This window comes from Maniola hyperantus, chromosome 10, assembly GCF_902806685.2.
Source record: "Maniola hyperantus chromosome 10, iAphHyp1.2, whole genome shotgun sequence".
NCBI lineage: Eukaryota > Metazoa > Arthropoda > Insecta > Lepidoptera > Nymphalidae > Maniola > Maniola hyperantus.
Genome location: NC_048545.1, coordinates 7,302,259 through 7,322,261, shown reverse-complemented (window position 1 = coordinate 7,322,261; position 20,003 = coordinate 7,302,259). Strand labels below are relative to the sequence as shown.

The following is a 20,003-nucleotide window of genomic DNA, read 5'->3' as shown; positions in this document are numbered from 1 at the left end:
AATAAAACTTACTTAACTAAAATATTCATAGTTTTTGTTGATACTAAAATATCACAGATACCTACACCAAAAAGGCAGACATACAGCTTATTTTGAGTTAGAGATTAGTAATAATAATAATAATTTATTCTTTATTAGCAATCATTAGCATGGATTTTGATTTTCCAAAAATATCGTGAGAACTATTTGGCTTTCCTCTTTTGATTTTCCTCCACCTTCAAGTTACCTGTGCCTTTTTAAAATTTATTTATTCATTTTATGCACAAACAAATAGCTACATTACAGTTTATGTCTGCAAACTGCACAGCATTTTGTTGGCGAGTTCGCGTTCAAAACACCGTACCCTAACTCGTAATATAATACCTACACTAAACTAACCTATGTAAACATAATATATTAGAAATACACGTCATGAATTGCCAGATACCCTTAAAGTTTAAAAGTTTCAAGGTGTCTAGCAAGGGATTACCACGACACTAAGTGTCTGGTTACTTAATTATTATATTTATTGAAAAAATAGTTATTACAAAATAATAGTTTCTCTTTCTTCCCAGAGACAGTGGGACGACATTATTTGCAAAACGACATTTGACACTTTACTAGCAAACGCAAATTCTAAAAAAGACCGTGCTCGTCTTCTCGCTGTCTCTGCAAAAGAGTCCGGCTACTGGCTACATGCTCTTCCCTCTGTCAACCTGGGCACTATGTTAGACCATACGACACTTTCTGTTCTCATTGGTCTTAGGCTTGGCGCCACAATAAACCAGCCTCACCGTTGCCACTGCGGTGACTGCGTTGACGCCTTCGGCCACCATGGGCTCTCCTGTTCGAGAAGCGCTGGACGCTTCTCCCGCCATAGTACCCTTAACGACATCATCCGGAGGTCCCTTGCCACCGCCCATGTGCCAGCTGTACTAGAACCTATTGGTTTGGCACGTAGCGATGGCAAGAGACCTGATGGTATGACGCTCGTACCGTGGAAGATGGGCAGGTCGCTTGTTTGGGATGCAACTTGTGTAGACACTTTAGCTGCATCCCACATTCAGGCGACTTCCTCTATGGCGGGTGCAGCGGCCATCAGCGCCGAACAGGCCAAGAGGCGCAAATATGAAAACCTCGATGGGAGCTTCGTATTCGTGCCTTTTGGTGTGGAGACCTTGGGGCCGTGGGGCCCGGGGGCTCGAGCTCTTTTTGAAGAAATTGCGAAAAGAGTTATCGAGTCAACCGGGGACCCGAGAGCTGGCAGCTACCTTGGTCAAAGAATTAGTTTGGCCATCCAAAGGGGTAATGCTGCCAGCATCTTGGGTACAATGCCTCGCTGCGGTGGTCTCGATGAGGTTTTAGATTTAATTTAATTTATTTTAGTTTTAATTTAATGTTGTTTTTTTTTAGATTTAAGTTTATTAATAGTTTATTTAAATAATTTAAATACAAATAATTTTATAATTCATAATGTAAATTTTAAATTCCTTCATTAATATTACAAAAGTTGGAGAGCATTAAATTTCCTTCAAAAAAGGTGCAAATCATTTTTTCGTCAAACTGACATTTTCTCGAATAAATGGACGATCGTCAAGCAGATGGATAAATACCACCAACAGAAGGAGCATCCAGACAGTATTCTTTTGTTCCATCAAGTGCAAAAATGGCTGGGGAACGAATTAAGTTACTGAAACATGGGGTTGGAAACGAGACCAAGATTGCTTCAATCCAATTCGAACGCAGGACTCCATTGCACCCGCCTCACTACAGAGCACAGGTCGCCTCTCAGAGTGAGAAGGGTTTTGGCCATAGTCTACCACGGTGGACAAGTGCGGATTGGCAGACTTCACACACCTTTGAGAACATTATGGAGAACTCTCAGGCATGCAGGTTTCCTCACGATGTTTTCCTTTACAGTTAAAGCAAGTGATATTTTAATTACTTAAAAACGCACATAACTCCGAAAAGTTAGAGGTGCGTGCCCGGGATCCAACCCCCGACCTCCGATTGGAAGGCGGACGTCCTAACCACTAGGCTACCACAGCTTATCTCTCAGTACGGGCTGACAAAAAGGAGATCATTACTAAGATTTTCTGTATGAGCATCATTGCTATCAGTACCCTTATTATATATCCGAAAGTGTGTTTGTTTGTTGGTTTGTTGGTATGTTGGTTTGTCTTTCAATCACGTAGCAACGGTGCAACGGATTGACATAATTTTTTGCACGGGTATAGATTAAGACCTGGAGAGTAACATAGGCTACTTTTTATCCCGGAAAATCAAAGAACTCCCGCGGGATTTTAAAAACCTAATTCCACGCGGACGAAGTCGCGGGCATCAGCTAGTTTAAAATATTTTTATATCGATCATAATAAACACAATTGGGAAGTTTCCCAGTGCCAGTATAGGGCACAAATCACGAACGCAACCCAATCTTAATCAGCCCTCACAGTTTGCATGAGCACAACAACTTAGTACCTACTTACTTTCTATACCATCACCAGCCATATCCACATATCATTTTATTTTTGGTTACGATAACTTAACGTATTTCAGGTGCCATGTATACTTATTAGTGTAGGCATAGTAACATGTTTAGCTTCAGATAGTTTGCATATATCCTTTGAACCCAACAAAAGCCATTTACGTGATCGATACCAATATAATTGTGACCCACTAATCTATTATTTACATTTGATATTGTCGTCGTTTACATAACTTTACTAATAATGTCATCGCACATAAATAATACCGTTAAAGTGCGAGTTGGACTTTTGCACTCAAATTGCACACAAATGGTTCCCAAATATCTTAGAAAATTATGTACTTTTTTATTTATTTACATGGCAGCCATTTTAAAAAAATTATTATTTGTTATTATGGCGGCAATAGAAATAGAAATACACAATATCTGTCAAAATTACAACTACAAGATGGATAGGTTAGGTTTTACAATCCTAACGTACGAAAAATGTAGCTATGTCATGTGTATAAAAAAATATTTAATAAACTACCTCCAGATTTACTTGTATTACCCCTCCAACAATTTAAGAAGGATCTCTTTAAGTGGCTAATAGATGAATGTTTTTTATTCTATAAATGAAATGTTGGCACATTAGGTTAAATTGACTCATATTAATAAATTTTAAATTTTACAACCATTGTTACATGACCTGGCAAAGTAAAGGGTTTATGATTACGATTTATGAGATACAGCCCACTGACAGACAGATAGACAGACGGACGAACGGACAGCAGAGGCTTAGTAATAGGGTCCTGTTCGCACCATTCGGATACGGAACTCTAATAATGGCTTCAACTTCGAAACAAGCTTCAAAGAACAAATCAGTCGTAAGGCAAAACCTGGACTGTTCGCAACAAGAAAAGAGATTATTAGAGAGAATATTTTTACTTCATTATGTCATTTAATGATTTTTATGGGTATGTGTATGGTGATCAAAATAGACAAGTTCCAGTACATTTGAATTTTGGTAAATATATGTTGGAACGGCTGCGACAAATGGGAGACAAAGTAGCGCTGGTAAATTATATTTTTTCATATTAATATTTTATATTTAATTAATTATTTTTTGGTGCAATGACAGCTTTTTTGGCAACATTTACTTACTTAACAATAATTTTTTTACAGATAAATGCTACAACTGGAGAAGAATTGGCATACAGAAATTTTGCACAGTATTCTGTCAACCTGGCCACTTCATTAACAAAGTTGGGTATTGGCAAAGGTGATGTCGTTGCAATAGGCTCAGAAGAACGCAATATGTTGGTGCCCACTATCCTCAGTATTATACTTACTGGGGCTACATGTACTCCTTACGACTTAAATAGCGGAAAAGGTATATTCAAATATTATATAAAATTAAAGTTTTTTGTCTGTTTGTTACATGTTTGTTTGTTTCGTATTTTACAGCTGCACTCAGACATAAAATGTCATTAGCAAAACCAACGCACTTCATATGTTCTAAACTCTTTTGGGACCGATATGAAACAGTTTTATCGTCTTGCGGCTCTATAAAATCTTATATCACTTTGGACGATAGCCCACAAAATGCTGTAACGACACAATCATTAATGTCTGAGGAAGTTGATATTGAGAAATATGAACCAGCTAAAGTACTTGGACAAGTGGACACAGCGTATATATTATACTCTTCCGGAACGACAGGGTTGCCAAAAGGCATTCGGATAACACATCTGAACTGTATAGTGAACAGTCTACCAGATAAGTAAATATTATTTAATTGCAATTACAACATGGGGTTATTCAAGGGGCGGACCAACAAATTCCTGAAAGGCCGGCAACGCATTGGCAGTTCCTCTGGTGCTGCAAATGTTCATGAGCGGCGGTAATCACTTAACATCAGGTGACACACCGCTCGTTTGCTCGCTATTTGTATTGAAACAAAATTAAACTGGCCTAATCCTCCAACATTAATTAAAAACCTTTTTCGTATGTACCAAAGTAGGTATTTAAAAAAAGTACTTCAAATTTGCAAAAAATTAACTGAGTTTGAAATTTGGTAGGATATATCCTATAAATCATATTATCAAGTCCCGGAACTTAAATCTAGCCATATGAGTACTTACCTAGCTACTAATTTGTTTTTCGTGTCTAGTTATATAATTATTTTCAGCAACCTTAAGAAATTGAGAGAGAAAATGGGCTTTTCCATCACAACTTTAATAACAAATCTAGATTTTATGAAAAAGTGCACTTTTATGAAAGATATCCTTAAGATTATACAGAAACATTTGAAGCATCATTAGTTTTTCAATTATTAAAAATTTTAACCTATGTATTTTATTTATTAATTCTCTACAATCTACTTAAGTTTTATTATTTTGAATACGGTACTTAAAAACATAAGTTCCATACAATCGTAGTCACGGGTCACCATTTATTGGAGTACTTACGCTCGAAGGTGCCTGAAGGTGTATAGACCCCAATAGATGCTAATGTCTATTATATTATAGTCTGGTCATCTGGACATACACACGAGCGTACGAGCTTGTCTACACTTTTTAAAATACATAAATAATTGTATGAGCTTTGTCTGTTTGAAGTTTTATATCTTTGGTTGCATATCTTTTATTTATTAGGTATTTACAATTATTAATATTAATTTTCGATTTCAACTCAAAAAAAAAGTCTAAGGTATTCAGCTTATCTCTAAATATATACAAGGAAAAGGTGACTGACTGACTGATCTATCAACGCACAGCTTCAAACTACTGGACGGATCGGGCTGAAATTTGGCATGCAGATAGCTGTTATGACGTAGGCATCCGCTAAGAAAGGAATTTGAAAATTCAACCTCTAAGGGGGTGAAATAGGGGTTTGAAAAGGGGTTGTGTAGTGTACGCGCCAAAGTTGCAAGCATAAGCTAGTTTAAAATAACAGAAATAAAAGTAAAACTGCAGTATAACACAGGAAATAATAACTGAATAAATTATACATGTAGGACAAACAGCTTAAACTAAACGCTTAAATTAAAAGGTAAAAACTTAATAAATGTTATAAAATAAAAAATGCTATTTTGTGAAAGTATTTATGTTTTTCAGATTCTTCGACGAGAGTATACAAACGGTTTTCATGTTTGGAAGATGGTATCATAACTACGATAGCTTTTTTTTTTACAAATTTCTATCCATTGGAAAGAAAGTGGTTTATGTGACGGATAGAGCAATTCACAACATATTGAAATGCATAGAAAAATATCAGGTCAGTTATGACAAAGAGAGGATGATGTTGTACATGTACAATTGTACATGTGTTGTAAAATGTGGTAATTTTTTTTAGGTTAATATAGCACTGGTTGTACCGTACGTGATTAATCTTATGATCAAAGAAGAAAGCTTGGAAAAATTTAATTTAGATTCGCTTAAATTTTTTTATTCAAGAGCTTCACTTCTTCATACAAAGGCCATCGAAAAAGTTAAACTAAGGTTTGTTCAGCACAGCTTATTTATGTTAGAAGTAGGTGTATCGTTTTTTAATTATTAATAATAATCAAAACAAAAACTGTACAGTAAGAACCTAAAAAGATATTTACGATTATATACGATTTATACGTAATAGTTTTTAACTACAAAGTTTTTTAGATTACCTAAATTACAAAACGTTTTGCAAGGCTACGGAATGACGGAATGCGGAGAACCTGCTTCAGATATTTGGGCACCTGAGGGTCCTAGACCTGGAAGTATTGGTATGACAGCTGCAGGTGCTATTTTCAAAGTAAGTGTCATATCAACCAGTAATTTAAATAATAGGTACTAGATTATGCCCATGAGCTAGTCCCCGTGCAGGCATGTATATACATGCCATGTATATACTTTTTATGTCCTCGACTGTTACATACTCGGTGGTTTCATGAGATAAACTAATGCGTTACAGTAACTGTAGGTCATAGAGGCGTGGTCCTAAAACCAAAAATGTTCAAGACTCTGGCACATTAGGTGAGCTGGTGGAAAAATGATGATTTGATGAAAATCCAACAATAAATCCATAAATAAGATAGTAAGTTTAATAAGCGTTTAAGAACGCGTCACACGCGCCTTCTAAATGTTCCCAAATCTAACTCAAATTATGCGCGAAATTCTATAATTCCACGCTTGGTACGTACTTATAACAATCAGTTCGCTGAGTTTGACTTATTTTACCTATCAAACAATAAATTTAAAAAGGAATTAAGAAACTATCATCGTAAAACAAAAAAAAAAAGTAGCTAACATCTAAATATGCATGCAATCATACACTCCCATTTACACACACACACACATGCACACACGCTCACACATACTCATAAGCACACACTCACACACGCATACACACACACATACAATCATACACACACTGTTGTAATTTTATTTTATTATTGTATATACCTACATTTATTCTAACTCTATTCTGTTAAAATAGTTTAATTATAATTTTAAGTAATCTCTTTTGGCCTTCTGTTATACCTAGATTTAAATTTAAATAATAATTATGTATTTACGCTGTTGATTACTTTCAAATAAACAAAAAAAAAAAAAAAAAAAGCAATCGAAAAATGTTACTTTCAGTTTATAAAATTATATAATGAATTTTATAATTCATTTTAAAGATTTCATTTTTTTATCTGTTCTACAAGTATCCGAAACACACTAGCTGCCATGATGAATCCCGACTGTGACGTGTTAACGTTGTGTAATATCGGTGACCGATCAATTGACAAAAAACAAATGACAAAGTTTCATTCCCCAAACAAATTCTGGCAGAATTATGAACCATTTTATGATCGTTATAAAACTTATGTTTCTACAAATAATTCACTTTATAAAACAAATTACCAGACAAATTGTTATTTCATAAAATATCATTTGACAAACAATTGATTTCTTAATCGTGTTAATTAGTAAAACAACATATCGCACTTTTTTTTTGATAAAATGAATTGTTTGATAAATACTCTAAGAATTCTCCAAATCATTTATATGTCGACCGGGCCGACGGAAGAGACCGCCACTATGGTGGGGGGTCTCTTTCCTCCCCCCCGCTCCCACCATCAACAGCGAGCGAAGCGAGCTCGGGACATGGAGCACTCCGACTCGGAATGGTTAGGTTAGAAGTGGGTTATTTCTTTTTTTACCACCCAGAAAAAAGGAGCCCCATGATATTATTGCTGCGTAATGCGTTGCATAGGGGTTTGCATATGTATGCAAAACAGACTTTTTGTGTGTTTTTTGTTAGGTAATTAGTTATTTTATCAAATAATAAATTTATCATCTATTATTTTGTAAAATCGCGAATTTGAAAAACAAATTATTTGGAGAAATAATAATTTTTTAAATGATATTTTAACATTCAGCAAATTTGCAAAGTAAACATTTGTGAATAGAATATTTGCCAAATGATCTTTTGTAAAATGATAATATGTTTGCGGTATACGACGTTTGTGATTCGATTAGTTTTTCAAAAGTTTTTGGTGAACTGATAATTTGTTATACGTTTTTTGTAAATCATTAGTGAACCGTAATATCACTTACGTGATTTCGTTGTTTTCGTTTCAAATAGTAGATAGGTCTGTATACTACAATTCAGATTCATTTATTACTCCCGTTCCCGTACAGTATATTTCATTTATTGCAGTGAAAAACCGGTTCGTAAAAGCATATAGGTAACTCCATAGATTATCTACTATTCTCATACCATTCTCGCAATTTTAAACCAAGTTTTTCTCCTACTTTTATCTGTTGGCACTTGAATCTACAACTTATTCGGTGTTTTTACTCTGGTATTTCCACATGCAGGCACTGCACACGAATGAAAAGGCAAGTTACTCATTATAAATAAATTGTAAAAAAAATGTAAAAAAATATGTAGGTACTTCTTCATTTATTCTACTCTTTCACTAAGAAAATTCCTTTTAGACAAAGTGACGTCATCACGGCTCATGAACTTTACAAGATGGCGGGCAGCGTTTTCGCGGTGAAATTAGAAATGCAAAATTTAAATGCGTTTTTATTGCACTTATCGATCGAATAATATTTTTGTAAATTTTTTGGTGGTGGTTATTATCACTTTAGGATTAAATTAAAATACTTTTCAAAAAAGGGTAAAATACCCTATTGCAGCCGCCGAGTCGGCACTCTTGGGACTTTCCTATTACCGGTATAATGGTTCACCCTGGGTTTGCAGCCGCCGAGTCGGCGCTGCCCTCGGTATCCTAGTGCTGGTCTCGCGGAACATGTAGTAGTCTGTAGTATCGAATATACGCTACTACAACACTCGCAGCGTTTCTTTGGCCGCAGCAGCCCTTCCCCTACGTAACAAGTGTTACAATTGTTATTAAAAATGAATAAAAACTGTTTAGATTGTAGATTTAGAAACCAATATGAAACAAGGCCCTAATCAGATGGGAGAAATTAGAGTAACGGGCCCAATGTTTATGAAGGGATACATTGAAGTCGACCCGTCTTCCTATCTCGATGAAGAAGGCTTTTTTAAAACTGGCGATGTGGGATACTATGATGAAGACAACTATTTATACATCGTCGATAGATTACGCGAAGTTATCACTTGTAGAAGCTATAAGGTAAAGTATAGAGACATAATTTTTTTAGATTTATTAATAAAATTTAAGATAAAATGTAAATTCATGAAACTTTTGCAGACTTTTATTTCATGATTGATTTTGTCGTCATCTCAACCAATAGATGTTTATCGTAGATTTCAAAAATAATATTTTTTTGATGTTTACTGCTGTGGTAGAGATTTCTACACTATTTCTCAATGCTGCTCTTTACGACTTGTTTTCTAATAGCAAGAATAATAAGTAGGTACTATTTATTATCTACAGTTTACTCCACTAGAGTTGGAAATTTTGCTGGAAATGCATGAAAAGGTTCTTGAAGCCGCTGTTGTTGGAAAACCAGATCCTGATTTCGGAGAACTTGCCGTGGCATTTGTAGTAAAGAAGCCAGGATTAGATGTCGCAGAGCAAGAGTTGATAAATTATATAGCTGCAGAGGTGGGTACATACAAAATGATACTTAATTTTAATCGTGTGAATAGGACTGTAATGCTAATGATGTTTTGATGTTTTAGGTGCCTACATACATGCATTTATATGGCGGCGTGAAGTTTGTTAGTCAACTACCCAGAAGTGATAGAGGAAAGATTTTACGTCGCCAATTAAGGGAGATGCTACATTAATTATCTTAAGACAATGATTTCCTGTTTAAATATTTCAATAAAACTGTCCTAATGTTTACTACTTAACTACCGATAAAAAATCATTATGCAGAATTCGCGTTACATTTATAAATAAATGAATGCAAAAAACTGACTAACAGATCATTTTCTCGTCTCACATTTTCTGGCCCTAAAAAGTTTAGGGTAAATGATTTTTCGTCCAGATATTATATTCGTATTTAGAGACCTGCCATTTGCCAAAGGCTGTAATATGTTTTCTTGAAAACAAAAGTTTCTTAAGTGATAAGGGCATGAGGGTCTAGTCAAGTCGAAGACACAATCTCAAACCTTGATCTCTTATTATTACGTCGCCTACGTGGACCCTACTTTTAGCTTTAAAGGTTGGATTTTCAAACATTTGAGAGCAAATGAACGTCCTAATTAAAAAGTTCCCGCGGGATTTAAAAAAAAAATAGGAAAGTCAACTAGTGAACCATAAAGTCAACGATGATGGTACTTGTCCAATAAAGCGGAGCGAAGCGAAGATGTGTTGAACAGACCAATTACATTTTTATATAAAATTATCACGTGTTCAATAAATAATAATATGATTAGTTCGCTGAACACATCCCCGCTCCGCTAAACTTCAGTTGACAGGCTCTCTAAACTTGTTCCAGCGCAGGTCGTCATACCCCGCGACCCGCCTGTAGTTGCAGGCGGCGTTGCCATGCCACCACTGAAGAGGGCCAACGCACTGAACAGTTACCCCAGAACCCGCAAGGGTCGACGGCAGGTCGAGCGCGGCGCGACGACTGGAGGCGACTCCGCGGACTGAAGCTCGTGTAGGGCAGGGGTCTCCAAACTTAAAAGCCTAAATGTGATATCGGACTTCACTTTTTGGTCATTTCTGTCTTTCATTCGGTTTCACATGAAATTAAAAAACTGAACTCAAAATGAACCAATTGACCAATGCATTCATTAACGATGTTAGACTTTTTTTGGACTTTGGAGGTTTTGACACTCGTATCTTTCACTCGGAACCTGAATGAACGAAAAATGAAACGTCTGAATACAGAGAGAACGTTCACACGAGCTCGGCCATCTTATAGCAAGAACATTTATTTCATTTTGCATGTGACATGTGAACTTAGAATGAATACAAAATGAAACAATCATAATCGAAGTAACATTCACTCAAATGAACCGTCTGATATTAGCATAAGATTCTGACTCCACTAGTCCAAAGGGTTGGCCCTTTGGACTAGTGGAGATCACCAAGATCTATAAATTAGAACTAAGAGGAACTAGAAACATTTGATAAGTTATTTTTGTAAAACTTTCCTACATTAATTAATGTAAGTAGTCATAATAAACTATGGTGGGCCAGATTTCAGGCATTATTAGCTCGCTGAAACATAGTCCGATTGGACACTCTAGGTACGTATAGGGTGACAATTAGGCAAGAATATTCTGGATTCTCCCCATCATAGTTCAGCTAATTTACACTAAACTTTTATAAATCGTACACCTAAACTCTCCAAAACCACTCCATTCATTAGTAGAAATCGAATGAAAATAATACGAGACTACCGTGTTATCAAAATCTTGCTTATCAGCATCGTCTAAGCAAGTTCTCTTCACCTATCACACTTCACCTATCACAAGATAAAGTTGATAACTAAAATCCATCTAGGTTCGATGGTTTTAATAAACGCTGAAATATTATAGCAATTTGGGTTTCTGTCGCTTGTTATATTTTAATAGTACCTATACCTACTATGTTTATATTTATGAACTCAGTATTTTTTAGGGTTCCGTACCTCAAAAGGAAAAACGGAACCCTTATAGGATCACTTTGTTGTCTGTCTGTTGGTCTGTCAAGAAACCTACAGGGTACTTCCCGTTGACCTAGAATCATGAAATTTGGCACGTAGGTAGGTCTTATAGCAGAAATTCGGGGAAAAATCTAAAACTGTGAATTTGTGGTTACATCACACAAAAAAAATTAAATTGTGGTCATGAACTAATAATTAGGATTTTCAATTTTCAAAGTAAGATATCAAGTGGGGTATCATATGAAAGGTGCATTTCAAAACAGATTTTTATTTATTTTTATGCATCATAGTTTTTGAATTATCTCGCAAAATGTCGAACAAATACGACTGGAGTACGGAACCCTCATTGCGTGAGTCTGACTTGCACTTGGCCGGTTTTTTACAAATTATATCTTTGATAATTGGTATTTCGGCTTTTGGTTAAAAATGTAGAAATACTTGTTTCAGATTTTTTTTTATTATTTTGACATCCCACTCGATACAATAGTAAAAAACAATTTTAAAGACCCCTAGTTTTTGGATGTAACACCAATCAGATCGATTTTGTTCGAATAAAATGTAGCCAATGTCACCCGGACCATAACAACAATTGACACCTCGTTCATCAAAATCGGCCCAGTAGTTTAGCCGCTACAATAGAACACATATAGATACAAACATACATACGACTGCCAAAATCATAACCCTTCTTTTTGGCTTTGCCATAGTCGGGTAAAAATAGATTTTATTACATTCAAGCGCAATGAAAGTTCATACGCAAACAGCATTGTCAAGGTAGAGTGAATAGAATAGATGATGAATGAATGAAAGTGATAGTTTAAGCATCCCTTTATTTTATACACATTTGGCAGTTTTATTTGTAGCAAGTAATAAAAAACATTCTATAATATTTCTATAGTCGTATTTTCTAACTTGTCTAACATTTACGGCAAAATGATGATCCGGCCTTAATTTAAGAACAACTAAGATATTATATAAAAATGAGAACATAATATATGTATTATGTACATATTTCTTACTTAATGTCTTACAAAATGTTTCTTAACCATTATAAATACCTAGTTACTACTAGAAAATTATAAATGAATAATACCTATAATAAATAATTTTTTCTACAATTATATAAATACGGGTAAAACCTATTAAATACGTACCTATCTATATTATGTACATTTAAAAATATATTTGTTAAGTCGATGGGTAGATAATATAATAAAAGCTGGACGTTGTAATAGCAGTATTCGATGTCAGATTTTGCAAATCTTCAAGTATTAAGTAAATGAACTTTATTAATTGACTTATATTTTTATTTATTTAAATTGTTACAAAACTTATAGCCAACCTCACGGTAAATGGTTTATATCTAAATCATTATTTATGTACAAAATTATGCATCATAATATATTTACCTTCTTGTAATAATATAATAATATACTTATCTTATCAATATTTAAAAAAAACTTGTAAATTCATATTGCAAACAAGACAGGTACTTAATACGTTTTATAGTCGACCGCTAAACTCTAGAAAAAGTTTTTAAAAATCATACCTACATTAAGTTGTAAAAGGTACAATGAAATAATCCTTAACTTAATAATAACTGCACTCCGTAAAAACGAAAGCTACGAATTTATTCGTAAAATTCCATTCTCCCATACTCCAAATTTTGCTCCATATAAAAATATTTGTAAGTAAATCTTTAAGCCCGTGAAACTTTAAAACTACACAATTATGTACAGAAATTTGGCTAACCACATAATTATTATTACATAAATTAGATTCTAGAATGAGTCTGCAAAATTTCATTGAGTTTGATGGTTACTCAAATGAGAACTTAAACTATTTTCGTATGGAGAGCGTTGGGGAGCGCGCTAGGGGAACTTTCTGAAACATTCTATACTTAATATAATATTGGCTAATTGTGTGCACGACTCGTTTTTGAATAATGCAAAGCATGAGGATCAAGCATGAAGATCCGCAAACTTACTAACACTACTTAAAAAGCATTTTACATACAAATATAAGATACTTAATTCAATCGAAATCAATCACCACAAGATCATTACATTAAAATATATATGTAAACATCTACTAATGTGCGTGTAACAAACATAATAAAAGTTGATGTTGAATAATGTTTATTGTCTGTTCAGCTAAAACAAAATAAGTTTATAGGAACTTATAATAGTAGTTAAAATGCTATTATTTTTATTTACATCACAGTTATCAAAAGAGCATATGTCTCGCCGCGTTTATCACCAACAGTATTAAAAATAATTTCTTCTTGCTAATCGTAGAAGCGGAATTTTCTTCATAAAAATCTGTAAAAGAAAATTTTCGTTAGATTTTTTATTAAAGTAGAGAATAGGTCGGCAGGGATTATGAATTTCGAGTTAAGGCGCATTAATGCAAATGTGCTGTAAATATTAAATTTGAGCCGAGCGCGCTAATTAGTCATTGTAATGAGTTGAAGAGGCTGTGTTTGTAAGAAGCGGAGTATAGCGTTAAATTAATATTTGGGTCTTGAATCACTTAGAGAAATAATTTGTGTTTTTTGTTGGTTATTTTTGAAAGATTATTGAGTGTATATTTCGTCTATGTTCATTGTTCACGAATAATATTTTAATGGAAACTGAATTAATTTGAACTAGGTACCAACATTGTTTATTTTTAAACGACATTACTTCTACGCCGCATTGATACGGGACCAATATAAAGGTAGAACGTTCCGTCCTCCATCTCTGGAGATCTCTGGAGATCATACTCTTTATTTGTGATACTGTCAGTAATTTGGTAAAAAGTTTTGAAGTGAAAACTTTTTAAGTAGGGTTGTGATTTGAAACTTGAAGAAACGAAAAAGGAACACTAAAAAACCTCCTTTTTTGAAGTCGATTAAAAAGAGACAATCAGAACCATATGAAGGATTTAGCCTAGCGAAAGAATGAGATAGAATATAACATATTACAGGGTTTCCCAATATGTATTTCATATTCAGTTACCATAAACCTCTCGTGTCATTTGTTAAAATTGAAAACTTGGAGTCTATAAAATATTATGTAGGTACCTGTAATAATATATTAACTATGTAAAATAACTTTTAAAGGACAATGGGACATGTTGGTCGGCATATACAATAAAAACCACTTGCACATTGAATGGAAGCTTATATAATACGATTCAATTTTTATTATAGACAAAATAGTGTTTAACCACCGGAGAAAAGAGATATCACCTCTGTAAGTACCACAAAAACATGCCGTTTTTACTAGTATTCATTGTAATTATAAGTTCAGCTATAAACCGCTTATTTGACTGTACTTAAACCACTCCAGTACGTATGCTAAAATGTCTTCACTATCGTCATGAATCTTTGTTGTTCGTACGCCCATTAAGTACCTGAGAAGAACAATGTTGCAACTTGCATTGCATGTTTTGATTGGGCATCACTCTAAGGTTAATTACCCAAGTGACAAGTTGAACAAAAATGCTGCGCAGCATGAACTTCTCCATTGTTGATTGAATTTTCACAGGAAAATCGTCACAAAAAATATAACTTTTTATGGCCTCGACTGTACACATCCGGTGGTTTCATGAGATACTCATGAGATATCACGTTACAGTAACTGTTGGTTATAAGCAATGAACTAACATACATTAGAACTCAGTTACACGATCATCAGGCCAGAGTTTATACAAAATGCCCATGGTCCTTTGGTAACAATATTATAAGAAATAAACAAAACAATAATTATCCTACTCCTGATACTGTTTATTATGATTCAACTTACTACTGTTTCCAACTTTAAAGCTCTTGTTGAGCATAAATAAAGTTGACAATTGAAACCTTTTGAGTGCGTCATTCTATCCGTGTCGTACGGCGAGCGAAATTGCGGTTATCGATTTATCCTCTACTTTTAGGTCTTTGCTTTAATTTGACAAAAGTTGAAATAGGAGTTAAAATAAACCTTAATGACTTTGGAAGTGATAGTATGTGGTTGTCATGTGAAGTTGTAAAGTATTGGAAACATTGACTTACATATTACTTCGTATGGACAGGGCCATTGAACAAACAAAATGGCACCAACTCATTGGTGCTTTAGCACCAATGCATCCTTAGTGACGTCTGGATTTCAAACGGGTCGTTCATTAGTATCAAAGAGGTGGCGCTGATTTATTTGGTTCCAAAACCGTGAAAAATTTTGTTCGCTTGGGCATATCTTGTCATTTATATCGATGATTGGAACGGATGATTCTCTTCAAAGCGTGAAAATTTGTCTTGGTAATTATTTTTTAGTTTTATTTCATTTCTTTGATCTCAAATCAATAAATAATAATAAATATGAATATTTTTTATTCGGAATGTCTTTCCTACCGAGAAGAACCAGCAAGAAACTCGGCGGTTGCTCTTTTCAAAGATTTGATATAGGTACAATATTATGCCATAGGTACCTACTCATATAAAAATGTAATTGCAGTTCTGGGCATTATTAAAACGAGCTGCAGGTCAAATCCACGCTCATATCTTATCATTTACATAATATTAGATTGTGTAATATGCTTTTTTCAGGAGCATACTTTTAATAGATTTTTTAAACTTGTGTAGTTATCTAAGGCAAGTCCAAAATAGATTGCGGAATTTTTTATAAAAGGTTAACCCCATTCCCTCAAATGACTTTTGGACTTTCCTGAGGCGGAGCGTAGGAGTCGCAAGCTTATCGCGAGTTAGCCTATTATGTCGATTATCAATTTTCTTGTAGGAATATTTTGTCTTACAAAAATTATGTTATTGTAAATAATAATTCTTGAGAGTGTAAGGATACCTGAATCCTAGAACTTCTCTCGAATGGAATTGCGTGGTTATGAATTTCGTGTATTGCCCCTTATTGTAATACAAAATATCAAATATCGTTCATTAAATAGTTTCTTATAGATAGGTACTTCCGGTGCCAAAAAGTTTTAGTACCTAGTAAGTTCTTACTTAATTAAAAAAAAAAACAGAGATGATTCGTGTTGATCTCAAATAGATTTTTAATTTTGTTAACTGACTAGTGTCAATAAATTGGGTAGTTAGTTACTATAAATAATAATTTATTGAGTGAAAAATCACCTAAGAATATTTTCATTAATTGTAACGTTCATACCTATTACCTAGGGAGGTACATACATTTTTCCAAGCTCAAATTAATACGTTACCAGAATCTCTTACCTATTTGTTCACCAAAGGCTTCACCTTGGAATGTAGAGCTGACAGCATCATTCATTTGTACTATTTGAAGTTGACCTGCAAGTAAAAAAATATCAGCCAAATATTTTATGTACAAGTAGTAAGTATTGGAACCCTCGTAGCTTTAGTTAAAACTAAATTAGTTTGCGTAATAATTATCACCACTATATCTTAGAAATCATCAAAAAGAGTTATTAATTACCTATTTTGAATAAATCATTTGACTTTGACTTTGACTTTATTAGTACAAGAGCAAAGAGGATTTGAACCATGTGATAATCAAGGCGAATAAGTGAAGCTATGCAGACGGTGATTGATGGGAGATCACCGAAAATTTATCTGTAAAGTTTCAGAGCTGGTGGGCGGGGCTACATTACAATATTTCTACCTTAAGTATTATGTATGTGCTTCAATGGATCATTAAGTAAAATGGAGTAAAAAATAAACGTATAAAGTATTCCGATTGAAGAAAATCAACGTTCCAAATTGCAAATCCAGCAAATAAATTATATAGTCATATTGTGAAGTTAATTTCTGCGAATTAAACACTACGCAAGTTATATTTGCGTATTTAAGTAGAATCAATTATTGAATCTGAATTTGTATGACAAACTAGCAAAAAGAGGAAAAAGAACATTTTTTATACAGGGAATAAACGAACCCTTTTTCCTGATCGTTTGATTATCCAGAACTGATTTCAGCGTGGTCGTGAAGACGGACGGCGGCGCCGGGATTTCTAAAAATGGAAGCAAGATTTCAGTATATTTCAATTTAAAATAAATTCAGATTTAAAAACGTGGTTGAGTACCATCGAGTTTGATGATGCCGTCCGTCTCGCCCAAGGAGTTCTTCGCGATACACTTGTAAAATCCGAAATCCTCTTTGGTGATATTGCGAATCTTGAGCATCATGAATTTGTTGTAGCCACTATCCACCGGGAACGCTTCGTACTTGCCACCTACAATTTCCATTTCTGCTTAAATATAAAACCTGTGTCCGTGACTTCGAATCACATTTAAAGATTTTCGTTGTTATATTATTTCACGCGGCATTTGCACTGCATGTTTTTTTGCAGGACACCGCCAGAAGTGCTATGGCTTATAGAGAATGGAACCATTCAAACCTTGTTTCCATATAGTAGGTACGCGACAGGTTGAGATGGCAAGCGGCGTGTGAGGCGCCACGCACAGCCACACGTCACCCGCGCTCGTCCGCACCGGGTTAGCGTGGGGGCTCTACGGGTGTGCGGGACGTTCCCTCCCCGATTGCCATCTCGACCTGTCGCCTACTATAGGTCCTACTACAAAAAGTTATACAGATTTAATCGTGTGAACGGATCTAGACGCAGTGTATGTGCCACTACGTATTTGGTAAGATTTATCCTGCTCAATAAAGCATCAGCCAAACCTGTGTGGCTAAAGCGACTACGAAGCGGAAATGTCAGCCGTGCGGTGGTCGCCGCCAACGATAATAGTGCCATCCACGCTACGAGACCACTACACCTCCCCGTATAGATTCACGTCGTGGACGCTCCCGCATCGCATCCCGCATTTATGACGCACAGGTGTGGCCGTAGATTTATGCCGTGCGAAGGGGATCTATCTCATTGGACGCTGGTATGCGTTATATCTAGTGCAAAATACTATAATACTCTTAACTTTCTTGATGGCCTCTTTGGATGCCAAAAAGTGCTGAATAATATCAAAGCTCTAAATATTAATGGCAAAAATGACTTTCATGGTTAGTTTAACATGAAGGGAGAGTAGAATATTATGACTAATACGACGAGTCAGACTTGCAGATCAATAAGTAGGTACTTAGACTTAAGCATGGACATTGGAGGTATTAATCCTTATTACATCTACGAAGTAGTACATAAAAATTCTTTGGACTTATATAAAATATTTTTTATGCCAAAAAAATTGTCAAAATGCATAGGTGCATTTGCGGTGTGACAATGGTGTAAAATTCTACGACAATGCACAACATATCGTGGGAATTTACATGTAAATCGCTTGAGTTGCGACGACGTCGTTCTCGCGATGCGACGTCGCACCGCAAGTATTGTGAAAAGGCCCTTAGGCTACTTTTTATCCCGGAAAATCAACAGTTCACACGGGAAAAACTGAAATCCACGAGGATAAAGTCGCGGGCATTATCTAGCAAAACTAGTCGCAAAATAATATTGCGTCTACTGCAATTACTACAAAGACATCTCTGATGTCAGTTTTGGTTTTCTAAAACGTTATCATAAAACATCAGTGTAGCGTTTTGATAGTTATGAAATAAATGGACCGTTAAGTATCAAATGGGGTGCAATCGTGTGATAGGGTACTACGATATTCTCATAAAGGGGCAAGTTTGTGGTCTTAAAACGTAGGTATGGGGAGTATGGGGCATTTAAATTTACTGCTTTCAGATTTATTACTCTATACGCCTGTTAACCACGACGGCGCCGCCGTGGATTTGTTTTTTGTGATAAGAAGTCTTTCAGTACAGAGACAGTCGTTAAAAATGTTTTAGTCTAGAACAATTTTGAATGCGAACTCATCAAAATGTGTACTAAAATTTATAATTATTTTTGTGAATACTGTTACCTTTAGGTACTAACGTCTATGTTTTGACGGTGAGTCTTGTGGACACGATCTTATAACCTTTAAAATACCACGGAAGGATCTTTAAATACGACAGATCATGATGGTTGATGGAAGGTTGATCATGATGAACCTTCAGTATCCTAAGCTCCATCATGATCAACCCATCGCCGGCTCACTACAGAGCACGGTCTCCTCTCTGAGTTAGAAGGGTTTTGCCCATAGTCTACCACGCTGGCCAAGTGCGTATTGGCAGACTTCACACACCTTTGAGTAGGTACATTATGGCGAACTCTCAGGTATGCAGGTTTGCTCACGATGTTTTCCTTCACCGTTGCTTAAAACGCACGTAACTCTGAAAAATTAGAGGTGCGTGCCCGGGATTGAACCGACTACCTCCGATTAGGAGGCAGACGTCCCCACGACTAGGCTATCACAGCTTTTGTAACAAAGAAATTTCTTGACTCACGCGCCGTCTATATGTGACGTAGGTACAATGTACATAAAGACGGCGCGTGAGTTATAAAATTTTAATGGTGGTATTATCTCAGAAACTTTCACACGTACAACAACAAATGTACAAAATTCAACTCAATCGGATGAACGATGCGAGAGTGCATAGGCAACGAACGAACACCCAAACATATATTTTTTTTATATTAGACAAGCTT

General features: G+C 35.2%; 2 protein-coding genes across 5 annotated transcripts in view; one reads left to right on the top strand and one right to left on the bottom strand.

Annotated features, from left to right (window-relative positions):
- Positions 1-3,370: 3,370 nt before the first annotated feature.
- Positions 3,371-9,807, top strand: LOC117986053 (luciferin 4-monooxygenase-like). The gene is made up of 9 exons (XM_034972869.2): positions 3,371-3,523; positions 3,632-3,839; positions 3,914-4,229; positions 5,566-5,725; positions 5,804-5,949; positions 6,106-6,238; positions 8,859-9,080; positions 9,345-9,515; positions 9,593-9,807. Exons 1-9 carry the CDS (start codon positions 3,401-3,403, stop codon positions 9,698-9,700), a joined length of 1,587 nt encoding a protein of 528 aa, XP_034828760.1. The 5' UTR covers positions 3,371-3,400; the 3' UTR covers positions 9,701-9,807.
- Positions 9,808-12,215: 2,408 nt separating this feature from the next.
- LOC117986054 (lachesin-like) overlaps positions 12,216-20,003 on the bottom strand; it is a 31,787-nt gene continuing 23,999 nt past the window's right edge. The window contains exons 8-11 of one of the 4 annotated variants that reach the window (XM_069501187.1): positions 17,547-17,711; positions 17,400-17,474; positions 16,721-16,795; positions 12,219-13,835 (exon numbers count right to left, since the gene is read on the bottom strand). In XM_069501187.1, the coding sequence (XP_069357288.1) occupies positions 13,741-13,835; positions 16,721-16,795; positions 17,400-17,474; positions 17,547-17,711 (410 nt within the window). In that variant the 3' untranslated portion in view covers positions 12,219-13,740. Of the gene's footprint in view, positions 13,836-16,720; positions 16,796-17,399; positions 17,475-17,546; positions 17,712-20,003 lie in introns of all 4 variants that reach the window. The other 3 variants (XM_069501189.1, XM_069501188.1, XM_069501190.1) reach the window with 3 other exon arrangements.

Bases quoted from the DNA above. Each gene is read 5' to 3' on its own strand.
- LOC117986053 (XM_034972869.2), top strand. From the start codon at position 3,401: ATGTCATTTAATGATTTTTATGGGTATGTGTATGGTGATCAAAATAGA. The intron at 9,081-9,344 runs GTAAAGTATAGA...TATTATCTACAG, and splicing joins TCACTTGTAGAAGCTATAAG to TTTACTCCACTAGAGTTGGA. The intron at 9,516-9,592 runs GTGGGTACATAC...TTGATGTTTTAG, and splicing joins TAAATTATATAGCTGCAGAG to GTGCCTACATACATGCATTT.